Source organism: Periplaneta americana, chromosome 3 (assembly GCF_040183065.1).
Source record: "Periplaneta americana isolate PAMFEO1 chromosome 3, P.americana_PAMFEO1_priV1, whole genome shotgun sequence".
Lineage (NCBI taxonomy): Eukaryota > Metazoa > Arthropoda > Insecta > Blattodea > Blattidae > Periplaneta > Periplaneta americana.
Genome location: NC_091119.1, coordinates 115,831,149 through 115,846,665, shown reverse-complemented (window position 1 = coordinate 115,846,665; position 15,517 = coordinate 115,831,149). Strand labels below are relative to the sequence as shown.

The window sequence follows — 15,517 nt, the reverse complement described above, 5'->3', positions numbered from 1 at the left end:
TATAATTATATGAATTTATTTTTTATTACTATACCTAGTGTCTCTTTATTACATTTTGCATTAATTGTATCAAAGCACCTAGAGCATATTAATATTTTTTTCTTAAGAATTTATGCTTATTAAAGACTTGATATCTACAGTGGACTATAGTGGACTTTATGTTGTCAGCAAACAGCTGGATACATTAAGAAGATTGATTGATTAAAGACTTGATATAAATAGCTATTAGGCTATATTATAACAATTTATTTGGTTTTCTTCTTTAACTCGATCATTGTCTTCCCTTATATATTATATTACTCTAATAGTTATTAAGTTAATTAATAGCCTATCCTAAATTGTAAGCATTAAATAACATAGACTCTACGACTAATCATAACAAAGTACTATGCATTGAGAACTCTTTGCTGCGAGTTACTACAGGAGTAGGAGGGTAGTAGAGCAGGGGACAACTCCTTGGTTGCCGCTCCTTCCTCTGCTCAAGAAAAACACAAGGAATATCATGCGATTGAATGCTTATTCATCATTCTTGCCGTGTAGTCCTCATGTATGTTTGGTTTAGTATAATGATTGTTCTACATAAAATTATGAACCTACCTCAAATCCAAAACATCTTTAGACAAAAGTGTTAGAAGTAATACAAATCTGCATGAATTACTTGCAAGATAACCTAAGATTAGTATTAACAATAGAGCAGATATGTCATAACGATCTGAGGTTAATATACACGTTCCGTTATTCTGATTAAAGCTATAGAGTTTCACAGTGTCATAGTCGAACGGGGAACTGAACTTTTAATTGATACATAGCAGCATTCCCTGCACATACTATGTACATCTATTATCAGGCAGTACATCACACTTGACGATTTGTGTCAGAGGAAGAACAATATTGTTTGTGTACATCTGAAGTTTGATTAGTGTAATATGTAACTATTCAGCGATGTATGCAATGGATGGGGGAAAAGAACTAACCACCCTACTCCATTATCTCCTGGCCTAGTTGCCTCAGGAGTGATGCCTTGTTGGTGTCACTTGTGGGATCCAGACCTGACTTCGGACATTTGACCATTTGACTAAACAGGTACACATACATCAATGGATATGAATAATCAAATACACATTTTACCAATTAAATCTGAAATAAGTATCTCTGAACTAAAAAATCTCTTGCAATATAATTGATAGCTTATATTCACCGGACATGAACTTCCCCTCCCCCTCCCCCCCCCCAGTTTTTGCAACTTAGGTAAAATTGTTGCAGCGACTCTACAGGAATATAGATTTTCAAACCACTCAACGTGAAGAGGTTACAAAATTAATTTGAACCAAAAATGCTCTACTCAGACCAACATTTATTGTGTTGTGACAAATAGGCATATTATGATTTATCCATATTCTTACAAAATATTGATAAAACTATAAGTACGTAATGAATTAAAATAAAATTAAATCCGAAACGTAACATCACATGAAGAGCCAAGGTCAATCAGCTAGTAGCTGACCTCATGTTCACATGATTCAGCAGAGGTGAACGTTTATGCAACCAGAATTATAACCGGATTTCGATATCTATCGTACCTCCCCAAATTCACAAAATTGCTGGAAGGACACCAGTATCATTCACTGGTCGAAATTCCATGAGAAAAGTCCTTCCCCATGAGCACTAGAATCAGAGAGCTTTCTGTAATGGGCGTAATGTATATGAGTCTTATGCATTATGCTATAAACCACAAAGCTGTGGTCCACACCTGTGGAGTAACGGTCAGCGCGTCTGGCCGCGAAACTAGGTGGCCCAGGTTCGATTCCCTGTCGGGAAGTTACCTGGTTGAGGTTTTTTCCGGGGTTTTTCCTCAACCCAATACGAGCAAATGCTGGGTAACTTTCGGTGCTGGACCCCGGACTCATTTCACCGGCATTATCACCTTCATTTTGATTCAGACGCTAAATAACCTAGATGTTGATACAGCGTCGTAAAATAACCCAATAAAATAAAAAAAAACAAAGCTGCGACGTGAAACTGCGTAATAAATCCCTACAAATATAATTGGACATTGACGTAAAACAAAAAATCAATATAATTTAAAATTAACAATCAATGAACTATATTTCTACAACCACGGGAAAACTAACAATGTTCATATAGACAGCATCACTGTCTGTAACGCACTGATAATAAGATGATGTGTTATCAAAATTTGGGATCTGACTATAACTACTGTAATAGAACTTAATTGAAGACCATAATTGTTGGTGAATATTGACAATAAGTTTGGCAGCTGTTCATGTTTAAAGAACTAAGAATATGGTTAAACATAAGTTCAGCTAGACATTGTTTTATCAGTCTACAATTAATTATATTTTTAAAGTCGTGTATTTACTGTACTTTGAAACGTTTAGACATTCTTGTATATCATTCGCACTGATTATTCCTCAAGCATCTAATTAATCTTTAACAGGAGTCATTATTTTACTAATGTACATGGTTCTACACAATCCATGTGAAACCAGGTGGCCCGGGTTCGAATCCCGGTCGGTGCAAGTTACTTGGTTGAGGTTTTTTCCGAGGGTTTTCCTCAACCCAATACAAGCAAATGCTGGGTAACTTTCGGTGCTGGACCCCGGACTCATTTCACCGACATTATCACCTTCATATCATTCAGACGCTAAATAACCTAGATGTTGATACAGCGTCGTAAAATAACCCAATAAAATAAAAATAAAAAATAAAAAAAATCCATGTGATTTGTAACTGTGACCACTATTTTGTATTATCACTTCACTAATATTTTTGATTACAAAGTATGTATCTTGATGCCAATTATAACCCTAATATACCTCAGGGTGAAATAGGGTTTATTATATTGTATAAGAAAACACAAGGTCATTTTAACTCTATAGGTCTGGAAAAAGAGAAAACCAGGAAGTTGTGTCCTCCTGACATCGATGTGGCTTGCCATTTTGGACCAAACTTGTGCGCGATTTCTGGACCAGAACACTCAGTGAGGAGGTTCCTGACGATATTGAAGAAAGAAGATGTGTACGTTGAGGAAATTGAAAGTTCCAGCATTGCATGTCATAGCTCTCACATCGCCAAAGCAGGACCTGCTGTGCTCAAGTATTTGGAACAGGTGAGTCCTCGTGATGCAGGTTCCCTCCCACTCCCTTATTTTCATCTATTCTATCCGATTTCTTGTTCTTCCTCTTTACAATCTAAGACTTCAAGGAAATAATTGCATATGTGTGGCGGAGTTCTTTTGAAAAAAGAAGATGACTAGATGATTTCGATCCAGGGACTAATTTTGAGGAAATATAACCATCAGTTTACGATAATAATTACCTATCTTAATATTAATTTTACATTATATAATTAAGTTACCGAAAGGCAAGTTCTTGTTTGCATAAAATGTTATTATCTGTATAAGTCATGCAGAAACATGTATGTACTAATTGAAGCTGTTCACTTGCTCTACTGCCTCATTTACAGTAGAATTCGCAAGTTTACCTTCTTTATTTTTCTTGCGACAACCATGGTCTTCGTCTTCTTTGCACTTATCTTCATCCCATACTGCTCACAGCTGTCATTTAGCTCCAGTAGCATATCTCTCAGTATTTTAACTATCTATGTATAAATTAATTCTGAAATATAGGGGAACTAGGGGCGGGTCGGAAACCCGGGGCGGAACGGAGCTATCCATTTATTGGCATTGTAACATAATAATAATAATAATAATAATAATAATAATAATAATAATAATAATAATAATAATAATAATTCTTTATTTAACCTGGCAGAGTTAAGGCCATACCGCCTTCTCTAACACTCAACCAGGAGTAAAACTGCGATACAAAAACACTACAAATTTAGAAAGTACAGCACACACACAAAACTGAAGTAGATAATCATAACATAATGTTAACAAGAAGTCAGTAGAAATCAGACATAATATATAACATACAGAAAAAAAGGAAAATGCATATCAAAATGTCAACAGTAAGTCAAAATAAATGAGACATACAAAGTATGAAAATATGAGACAATAATAATAATAATAATAATAATAATAATAATAATAATAATAATAATAATATAGTGAAGTACAAAGCATACAATGATCACAATATTTGTAGGTACACACAGTAAGGAAAATTATGATTTTAAGTAGCTCAAGTTATCACATTATAGATATTACCATTTTCGGGAAGTATGATGAAAACAAAACAGATAAAACAAGATAATAAAATATAGTGCATTCTAGGAAACTTTCAGGAATTACTATTTCAGCGGTAAGGAAGAAGAGAAGCCATTTTGATTGTTTGGTTATTGTAGTTGAACCCTTTAGTATGTTTTTCTTCGATCCTTCTGTGTGAATTGTAACTTGCATGAATATTTACTAACAAGGTACGTAAAATGTATTTAATTATTGATTTTTTCTTTACATTTCCTTAAAATGGGTATTGTTGGCTGTATTTTAACATGTTCAGAATTATTTCATTTCGAAAGGAATTTTGTGGATGTTAAACTAAACCTAATCTCAAAATAGGGGTAGAACAGACCGAGGCGGAATGGACCAGGGTTCCGTTCTACCCCAGCATTACTATTGTTTGCTAGGTTTAATACCTTTCTTTTTCTTGTCTAAATTATCTCCTGACTCTTTCATATTTATTTAATAGTCTTAGCTATTGGGATAGGTTTAATACCTTTGTGCGAGATCGTGAGTATTTGCTTGCTTTCCGCACAAAACCAATACGCGGTAAGTGTGAAATACCACATTCAGTATTCCCAACGTAACACACATAACAATTTCCCTATTCTTACCGCTTAAGCGTCATATTCATTTTACTGCTTTAGGTTTTTAACATATTATTTTTAAAGACGTTCAATATAGTAATAATTATAAATTGGAAACTTACCACTGCAATTTCACCTAAATTGCACTGTTAATTATTGTTTTTAAATATTTGCAAAAAATTAAGTAAACTCTACAACACCACAAAAGTTACTGCATTTGTAATGCAAGTAACATTAAGGAAGCCGTGAAAAAATCAACAAGATTCCAGACTCATCATAGACTGGGGGAAAAAAAAGACAGACGTATATCACGGCCTGCTGCAGTATAGTAAACACAGAAAACATTTTATAGGAACAATGTTGAAGATAGATATATTTGTTTTCCAAAGTTGCCGTCATGGAACAGAAACCAAGATGGAGATTTCATTGCAACTAATTAGAAATTCCTCTTTCAGGTATGTAATAAACGATCTTCGCACAAAATAATGTACGATACACGAGCGGTATGTTTGTTTTCATGTTCTCGGAAATTAAAAAAGCTCAACTACGTTTCGCTTTTTCAATCTTTTCCTCGAACATGAAAACGTCAACATACCGCTCTTGTAACGCATATTACTATTCTTTTTCTTGTCTAAATTATCTCCTGACTCTTTCATATTTATTTAATAGTCTTAGCTATTGGGATGGTAAATGAAAAAATTGATATTTAAAAGGAATGTAGGCCTAAATAAACAAATTTGATAATATTGTTAGTGGTGACCGCTTATTGGCATCAGCGCAACAGATAGGGCTCTTGAAAAAAATTCAACAAACACTGTAAGTTCGTCTGCACCAACTGATGATCCCGCCTTGACTACAGCCTCAGCTCAGAATACCAAGAAGGTACGGTTGAGTTAACTCCTGCGAAAGATGTGGGCCTTCATCAACTTCGACCAAATTTTCTCAGGTTTCTCCACAACAAATCTCCGCCATTACAAAGATCAACACACAAGATACGAGAAGAAAGAGAAAGAGGGTTATGCTGCGACTTTGACAGCATCATCTTATAAAAATGAACTCCAAGAAGCTTTTAAAAGATCTGAAAGAAAGGTGGAGGAACAGGAAGAACGAGCTAGAAAAAGGTTGATATTCGTGCCTGGGACAAGGAAATTAAAGTTAAATGCAAAAACGTAACAAGGCAGAAGATGACAGTGAAGATGATGAGAGTTATGCAGAAGGCCTGTACTGCAGTGACTTGTATTCTTGTTCGACAGAAGGATGGCTTGCTTGTGTCTCCTGCCATGACTGGGCACATAATTCTTGTGCAGGAATCGATAGCGCGACACATCTGTGCAAAAGATGTTTATCGTGATTGAATTCTTTTCTTTTTAATTTGATAATATTTTGATGTGCCCTTATTACTATTGATATGAATGGATGATATTGGTATTAGCTCACTTTAATTAAGCCTTGAATACGGTGCCTAACGGAAGATAATTGTGTGAAATTTGACACTGTATCAATAGGGTTCCCCAGGGATGATGCAGAACAGACCACTTTCATTTTATTTTATTTTTGTTATTGGTTGCCCCTGTACATTTCTATGTGTAACCTCTGTGCTTCATAGTGAAGAGGACATATTAAAGAACATGTCTACAAAATTTCTGATTTTTATTTATAAATAACATTTTACTCGTATACCATTTTCATGTTAAAGGTTCCGCTCCGCCCCATAATTGATTTATATGTAATTCGCTTTTGTAAGTAGTAATTAAAAAAAATAGAATTTGAACTGCATATATTTCTATTTATTTTGATACGTAATGAAGTTTCATGGTAACTTCACAATTTTGTGGGATAGTAACCACAAACTGTATCAAATAGTACACATAAAAAGTGAAGCGTGGGAAGCTATTTTCCAAGAACTCGGGATATGTGTAGCATACCGGTAGTTGAAGAAGAAGATGGCCAGCTTGCTAGCAACAGATAGAAAAGTGAGTGAAAGCTCGCAACTGGGAAAAGTGGGTCAGAGACTATAGGCCTATATGTCTGACATGAGATCGACTGCTAGTCGCTCAATAGCTGGGATATATTTACACAATTTATTAGCACGTCAAATCTGATGGCGACATGGGAAAAATGTTTAAGTTGTTTATAAATTTGTGTATTTTCCGACTTCAAATGATTTCATATACTCGTATTATGGAAGAGTAGAAAGTGATATTGACATTTTACCTGCCTGTTCTATCTGTGCTTATCCACCAAATTATGCGTCCGATAGTGAAGTCTAGAGAATCAGGACCAGACAGGGTATTTTTATTTGCACATTGCAGAGTATTCCTCATTCGAAGCCCCGGTCTCCCAAGTGGGTGAGCTCCTCAGTACCACAGAGTGCTTGGAGCACTCCACTAGCAACACACTCACCAGCTCAGTACCACACCAATAACCTGCTGAGCCCAGTGCTGTTCCAAGAGGCATCGCGTCACATCCCTGCCAACGCCATCACAATAGAAATAGCACCACACGGTCTGCTGCAGGCCATTCTGCACAGATCTCTAGCCAAGACCATCACCAACATCGCCCTCACGCAGAGAGGACATCCTGACTGCACAGAGTTCCTCCTCGTTGCTCTCGGCAAGTACGTGTCCAATACAGAATATCCACAAATGTGCAGTTATAGCGAGAGTAGTAATGTATTTAATAATGCAGCGATTATTAGATGTCTAACTTCAACGTGGGTGAGAAATATCCAGCAAATTCTGCCTGGATCCTCTTACCAGGTACAGGATCCTTTATATGCTGTAAAAGTAGGACACAGATCTCCCATTCTAAGGTTTTTATCGCTCTTTGAAATCCATGGTTCTTGGCTGGATTTGAACCCGCGAATCGTCAGCACGGTAATCGCGAATCTCCGAGGACAATTCCATGCATGTGAAGGAGGGAAAATTGAATAAAATTTAACAGTTATTTAACTGGTACGACGATTTTTAAATAGACTAACATTTGTTTTGGCTGTTCACATGACTTAGTTATAGGTCATTCGTTATCTCGTGAAACCTACCTGCACGTGAGGGGAAGGAAAAAGTGGACTGAGAGGTTTCCCTCCCTCTCTACGCTTCGACTTGGAAGTTAGCTAGTTCGCTTATCCCCACCATAAAGTTCTTACTATGAGCTACGGCGCGCGAATGCATTTGGTTTCACGAGAATACGAATGACGTACACGTAATTCCATGGCTTAGATTTGTCTCGACAAATACCATTCCGCTGTCACCAATTTATTCCAAAGATACTAGATAGGCCTAACTTCTTAGTTCACACGCGTCGTTATATAAGCAATTTTTTAAAATTATAGCTTGCAACATTACATAGAAATCAGATTGCTATCGGCATCCAATTCTCTTCAACTATGTCACCTGATAACTCAAGTTTTTCTTGAAGCCAATATGGAGCACTCTTTACTCCTTGAGTTGTTTTTAAAGGTGAAGAGACATTTTTTTTTTTTTTACTTTGTGAAATAATAGTCAGTGGCGGTTTCAGGGCGAGAAACTCTGTGTGTGATACTGAAATGAAACAAAGTACTTTTAAAATCTCATTTTCATTTATTCCTTTAAAATTTGATTTGATTCTATACATCTTGTAGCATATTTAACGCTCCAAATATTACGAGCTGTCAGAGGTAAGAGAATGGTGCAAGAGTGTATATAAAATAAATTTATTCATTTTCGTATGCTAGAAAGGAAAGTCCTACCAAGCTGCTGAAACCGATCAGAGAGCAGAGTAATAATTTCGCTCTCCATTATGTAAATCGATAATATTTAATATAAAAATTATATTTCAGCATATATAATTTATTTCACTTATGTGCAAAAGCACATTAGATGTAGCTACCTGTGGAAATAATACAGACATGTCATGTTAGGTGAATATTCAATTTATGCCAGCAATGTTATAAAATAAATTAATTTCAAAAGTTGGCCTAATAAAGAAGTGTAATACAGATTTTTTACATATCTGATGGAAGGTGATGGAAATAAAACTGCAGCGGGTATTTTGTGTATATTCGTACATTTTATCTTACCACACTCGCGGTTGTAGAGAGGACGCGCTAGTGCACAGCACAACTGCACACGTGCGAGCGTGGAAGATAAGATAAAATGTATGCACTTTATGTGTAAGGCTTGCTCCCTGTCTTCCTTAGCGCCATAAAGCTTTTCTGGTCACAAGGAAATAATAGACACACACATTCTCATCGTTACGTTTCATATTCCTAAAATAGGTAAATGGGTTTAGTGGAGGTCTGGGAAATGATCCATTCTCAATGTGCTTCAGTCTAGTGATAACAAAATATTTGTATATGCTTGAGGTTTTCAAACTTATTAGATTGATCGTAACTATTCCGACAGTGCCTTTTTCCATAATGTGTTAATTTTCTACGTTCAAACAAATTCAAATCGTAATCCAGGCTAATACAAGGACAATTGAAACTATCATTGCTCTTTTTAAGTCAATTAAGAAAATGTTGCTGACGATAGTAAAGTTGGAACCCACTCTCTAAGGTGAAGTTACTGGATTTGTTTCATGGAACAGATAGAAAAACATACAGGGGAGAACTTGCCTTGAAATAAAATAGAAAGAAAACACTTCTCAGTTTCACAGACATTGCCTACTCATATACCTGTTCCTTGCCAATGTAATGTTCCGTTTTACTATTTTGAGAATGCGATGTCGTGTACACCCCATGTCACGGATGTTCTGGTAGGGGCATTAGGTGCATCATGTTTGCGCCATTTGAGATAGCGCCATAATATTCTTGCTCCATTTGCTATAGTGCTCTAAGTGTTTGGGCCACTAACATAAATTCAAGAACATTTTTGTTTTAGGTTGGTACCATGTTTCGATGTTAGGGCACAATTTTCCATCTCACTTTCCCAGACTGCGGATTGGCACTCGAATAATCATGTGGTTTTCTATTTTTCTTATTTTATGGACTTGCATGCCCATTCTATTAATTTTCAAATAAGCTTCTGTTTGAATATATTTTTTCTAACTGGAATTACCTTAAAATGTAAGACGTTGAATTATCTATGAAACGCCTCACAAGCGTTGGTTGTGTGAGTAATTTCAGACGTCTGCTAGCCCATATTGTAGCAGGGCATGCGGTTTCGTAAAAAAAATGTAGTAATCTACAAGATGGTCTCTAAACTGTTCCATTTTTGGGCATGTTGGTTTAATCTTAGTCATATGAAAAAAAACAACCACCTAGAGGTAAATAGTAAATAGGAAAAACCAAAACATTATGTAAACCACTTACCAGAGTGAGACGAATTGTCTTTGAACACTCTTGCTTGCCCAGTACTCTGTAGTTTACGCCACCATACCTGGCCAAGATGAAACCGACAGCCCAAGAGTGGAGTTGCCTTATCCCATATTGAATAAATTGCTTCATGTATAGCAACCTCGAAATCCGCTATCTGGAAATCGTGCACTAGTAGAAAGATGGGAGGGGTACTATGCGCATGTCACCAGATTTCGTGCACTGCCTCTATCAACTTTACAAAAAGAAACCCAAGATATTTAGACAGAATGTCGGTGCAAACCCACTCCCCTAATTGTATATCCGTAGTCCTCAGTTATAAAAAAAAACTACAAATTTGGCGCAAACGCATTGCATCCGTTCCGACATTTTTCAGTCTGTAAACTTGAAGAAAAAAATGCTTAGAATAAACCCTGCTTTAGCCACGATAAACTCCCGATAGAATAAGTAGGCCTACCTTAATTGGACATCATCCTCAAATTTACTTCATCCTCTCTAGGAATAGCATGCCTCACTATTATGACCAAAACTTGCTACTGTAGTGAAGAACATTATTATCTAAATTTGTGGTTTTATTTTCTCTGCGGCAGGTTATTTGAAATAGGCCTGCAGCCGAAGCTGACAAACTTGTACCCATCTGTGAAATATCCTGTTAGTAGGGGAACTCCAATGATCTCGCCTCTCGTCCGGTGGGATCATTCAGAAGATTGGCATGTCTCACTGTTTCGGAAACAGGTAAATCACACTCCTTAGTGTAAAGCGGAAAACTCGGAAATTTACGCTTTCAATTAGGCCTACTATTAAATTTAACCAAACAAATATCTTACCTGCTATAAAGTACTTGCTTTCACATTTTCAGGTTTTCTATTGCTTCAGAATTTCTGGTTGTGAGCAGTCTCCCAGAAGAGTTTATTGTAATATTTGTCATAATGTCTCATTACTTGCTGCATGTCTGACGTAAATGATATTCAAAGTCGAATTAATAATTCTTAATTTTAGATCACTTCTAACAATGTTCGTTATTCACTACATTTTAAAAGTATACATTTGCAGAAACAGAAATTCACTTACTGTATGCAGAAAAATTTTGTCATTAGTGTTAAGACTTTCGAATTTAACTTTGTTGTGGATTAACAGAAAACTAACTGCAATGGATGTTTCAAAGTATAAGGTCTCTTACTGAACGTATGAGTTGAGCATGAAATATGTTGCGTTGCATCATTTCGACTCGAGAAACGAAACAAGCAATTGTTCTTTCTTGCATGGTATATTAGGATATTATCCTCGCCTTCACTCACGATTGCCTACTTGTAAAACTTTTAAAATGTCCTTTAGGTTAAATGAATCTAATCTCATTCTTTTAGTTCTCATAATTATAATCATGTTACGTAATTTAAAACTCTTTCCTTTAATTTCAGGAAAACTTTATGTCCAGTGACAGATGTGTCTCGATCTCATTAGAAGATGGAAATTTTAATTATTTATCTGGACATGTCATCGATGGAAGGAATCTGTTTCCTGCGATGGGTTACATTGTAAGTTTTCAGCGATAATAATGTTATCGAAGTTTTATTAGTCTTGGTATGGTAAATGTTTTGAAAAGGACTGCCTATTGCAATGTTCATGTTCTGTTACATAAGTGGGATTTTATACTCATTTTATTTGTTATTTATTTGTAAGACTGTAATCTATACAGTTATACAAGGCATATGATAGTGTCAAGAAGCTGATGGATACTACTGGCGCTGCGTCTCTCACATATTAAAATGGAGGAGGTAATCTGTCACTGAATTCCTACAACGTCATGGTTAGATTGGGATACGTTGTGCATGTGATTTACATTTAATTGTTAAAATTTAGGAAGTGCAATAATTACATCATCACAGCGAAATTAGAGAATTATATTACATGAGCAGGCAACGCATTTTTGTTCCCAAACGTAGGCTACAGTGGATCGAGTAGTTTCTTCTGGTACATCTATTACCTCACGTCGATGCATAACGTAGCTCGTTAGCCATGGATGCATTAGCAGGGTAGTATTGTGAGCAGTGCGCATAAACTATGAATCATAGTACAATACAGGCGCTCCATCGTCAGTGTTGTATACAGAGTGTTTCGCGAAGTTCGACCTATCAGGATTACCGTACACGCTCTTGTACATTTGGAGTTTAATTGCGCAAAATACCTCCCCTGCTGTACATCCCCTTCAATTGTTACAATTTATCAATATTCCCTAAATTTTTAATTTTTGCTTTATGAAAGTATAGCATCCCCATTCAGACCAGCGGGGTTCCTACTTTTCGCAATCGTACCGTTTAGTCTTAGCGACTGTATTATAAAATGCTCTTGAAGTTGAAGTAATGACTCGTTCTGTTATGCAGGAACTTGTTTGGACGTCACTGGGGCTGATGGTGGGTCAGATACATACAAAAGTCGTGTTTGAGAATGTCCGCTTTCACAGAGCTACTAATATACCCAAAGAAGGTAAGCTATTTATTCATTAATAAATTAATCAAAACTACGATCACAAACATGAACATTTATTGAAAAGAATCATTCTGTTACTAAATAATGTTGATGTTATTATATAAATATTATTAGAAATTACGAATAGTAGAAGTCCTTGGACATGTGGTCAGCACTGCACAAGACCCTAGTTTTTACAAACACTCGACAATGTATACACAATCTATCTTTATGGGAAAAAGATAAATGTCGCTTCTCATAGCAAGAATAAAACAAAGCCTACCTTTGTGGCTCCATACCCTATCGATCACTGTAGTGTAATCAAAAGAAGTACTAAATTATTAATTTTCAAATTAGATAATACGACTGATCGGCATAATTTTGTGCTTTCAGGAAGTATAAAGTTTTTCATTACGGTACAGAAGGGAAGTGGCAAATTCGAAGTGGTTGAAAGTGGAGTAGAAGTGGTGACTGGTTTGGTGAGAATACCTGAAGGCAATGACGATGAGATGGTACCCTTGCCACTTTACGAACAGTCTTTTGGAAACGACCTGACTGAACTGAATTCCCACGACATCTACAAGGAACTGCGTCTGCGTGGCTATAACTACCAGAGAATTTTTCGTAGCCTTGTTTCTGTGGATGGCCATGGTAGGTATCGGAGCCAAGTTCTGACTCTGCCACGTGCTTTTGTTTTGTTTTTTGTGCTTGAATATCGGAGTTACATTTTTGTAATTTCAATTATGAGAAACTTTTTCATATTGTTCGTAATCAGAATCTTTATTACAGTTCTGAGAAAAAACGAACGTTTACGATGAAGATATTAATATAAAGTTATTTTCAATTGTACAGTACTATTTTTCTCTATTTCTATCTACAAGCGTATACCTCTTCATAGAACATCTTGTTATTCATCATCTTTTACAATATCCACCTCGCGTCAATGGAATTCCTTGTCACAAAGTATTAGGGGCTGCAAGACAATAAACACCTTTAAGAACAGCTTAAAAGATAACCTTATTAGCATTTCACTCCAATCATACTGATTTAAACTATCACTGACTACATTGTTACTTTTTTCTTTAGACATCATCCTGATTGTGCTGTATTTTAATTGTCTCATAATAATCTCTTTCTATTATCTAATATTATTTGAAATATATTAACATTCTATGTATTTTAGTTTAATTCTGCTACACAGTTTATTTCAGTGTTTAATTAATAGTTCATAGTATTTTGTTGTTTAATTTGTAAATAACTTTTGTATACATGTAACTCTCATCTAAATCAAATTGTTGAATTCTTTGTAAGTTCATGCATATGTATATACACTTTTTTGCTGGTTGAGTGGAATAGAAGGCCTTACGGCCTTAACTCTGCCAGCTAAAATAAATTATTATTATTATTATTATTATTATTATTATTATTATTATTATTATTATTATTACAAGACCGACTAAAAACTAAAGTATTGGATCTGCCCTATTAATATTGTGAAATGGCAAATTCTTCTTTTGTTGCAAAGCCAGCTGAATTTTTTCAACATTAGCTTTGCACAAAGAACGAGGATCAGATTCTGGTTAATCTTGGGAGAAAATGAGGCGACAAAACGAGTTCTTCATAGTATTATTGAAATTCTCTCGATGTCATTTCTGTAATGTAACCATTTCTGCATAATACCTAACACCCACCCACGTAGAAGCAACGTGGGAGTCTTATATAGGGTTTATCACGTACGACGCAATCGCCTATTCACATCTCCCACGGCACGTCTACCGCATATGCCTAGCACAGTTGCCGCGTCACGGCCCGGCTTGTCTCTCCTGAGTTGTGCGTGAATTAAGAAGTAATGTGGCTAGATTAAGCTTACCTTTATTTACATAAGGTGCTCAAAATGACGTCCCTCTTCTTCTAGAGAAGCCTGGCACCTTTTGAACACGTTATTAAACACTAGATGAATTTCGGTTGCCGAAATTGTTGAAATCACAAACCGAATTTTTTCTTCTAATTCTTCGAGTGTACGGGGATTATTTGTGTACATCTTTTAACATCCTCTAAATATAGAAGTCACACGGATTTAGAGCGGGGGAACGAGGAGGCCAATCAAGTATCCTGTCATCAAAAACACCTGACAATTCTTCCATAATATACCGATTGGCAGTACGTGCTGTTGCATTGTCTTGCATGAAATAACCATGGGTCTTTTCGTTAGGTGTTAGTTCTCTGAAAAACGGTGCGGTATATTGTTCACATAGGCTACCTAACAGAATTTAAAGTTTCATGAAAAAAATTGGTTCAATAATTCGTGTTGCACTAATTTCACACCATAATCCTGTTTTCAAATTATGCAGAGGTTGTTAATATAACTAATAAAGATTTTCGGAACTCCAATATCTATTGTTCTGTGGATTCAGGTAACTGATAAATACAGCAAAGCTTCATCAGAAAAAAGAAGCATTTCAGGATCAACTTCCCCATCATGCACAGATGCAATAGCCAGTTGCAATATCGACGTCGAGCAACAGAATCCAAATTTGTCAGGTTGCGCTACGGTTATTTTATAAGGTTTTAATTTGAGTTTGTGCACAGCTCTGTGAACAGATGCTACTGACACACCAGTCTGAAATGCTAAACGAGACAACAACTTTTTCGGACTTCTTTCTAAGGCCGCTACTATCGCGTCTAATTTTTCCTCGGTTAGAACGCTTGGTTTTCTAGTTTTCTTTATGTTTAACACGAATCCAGTCTCTTTAAATGTTTCTAGTAATGTGTATATCGTCGATTTATTGGTAAAATATACGCCGGGGAAATTTCTGTGTAAAAGCAAGCTGACATTCCACATGCGACTCTTGTTTTGCATAGTTTAACAAAATAAACAATCGTTGCTCCGTAGTGTATAACATAGTGAACGAAACTAAACACAATAAGAATAAAGAAACATGTACTCAATCACACAGCAAACGAAAC

The 15,517-nt window shown here is 35.9% G+C and overlaps 1 protein-coding gene across 1 annotated transcript in view; it reads left to right on the top strand.

Moving 5' to 3' along the window:
* The window catches only part of LOC138695710 (fatty acid synthase-like), a 183,340-nt gene that overhangs the window by 63,623 nt on the left and 104,200 nt on the right, over positions 1-15,517 (top strand). Inside the window, exons 11-16 of the mRNA XM_069819825.1 lie at positions 2,901-3,130; positions 7,104-7,408; positions 10,675-10,819; positions 11,503-11,619; positions 12,466-12,568; positions 12,944-13,201. Of these exons, the coding sequence (XP_069675926.1) occupies positions 2,901-3,130; positions 7,104-7,408; positions 10,675-10,819; positions 11,503-11,619; positions 12,466-12,568; positions 12,944-13,201 (1,158 nt within the window). The remainder of the gene's footprint in view (positions 1-2,900; positions 3,131-7,103; positions 7,409-10,674; positions 10,820-11,502; positions 11,620-12,465; positions 12,569-12,943; positions 13,202-15,517) is intronic.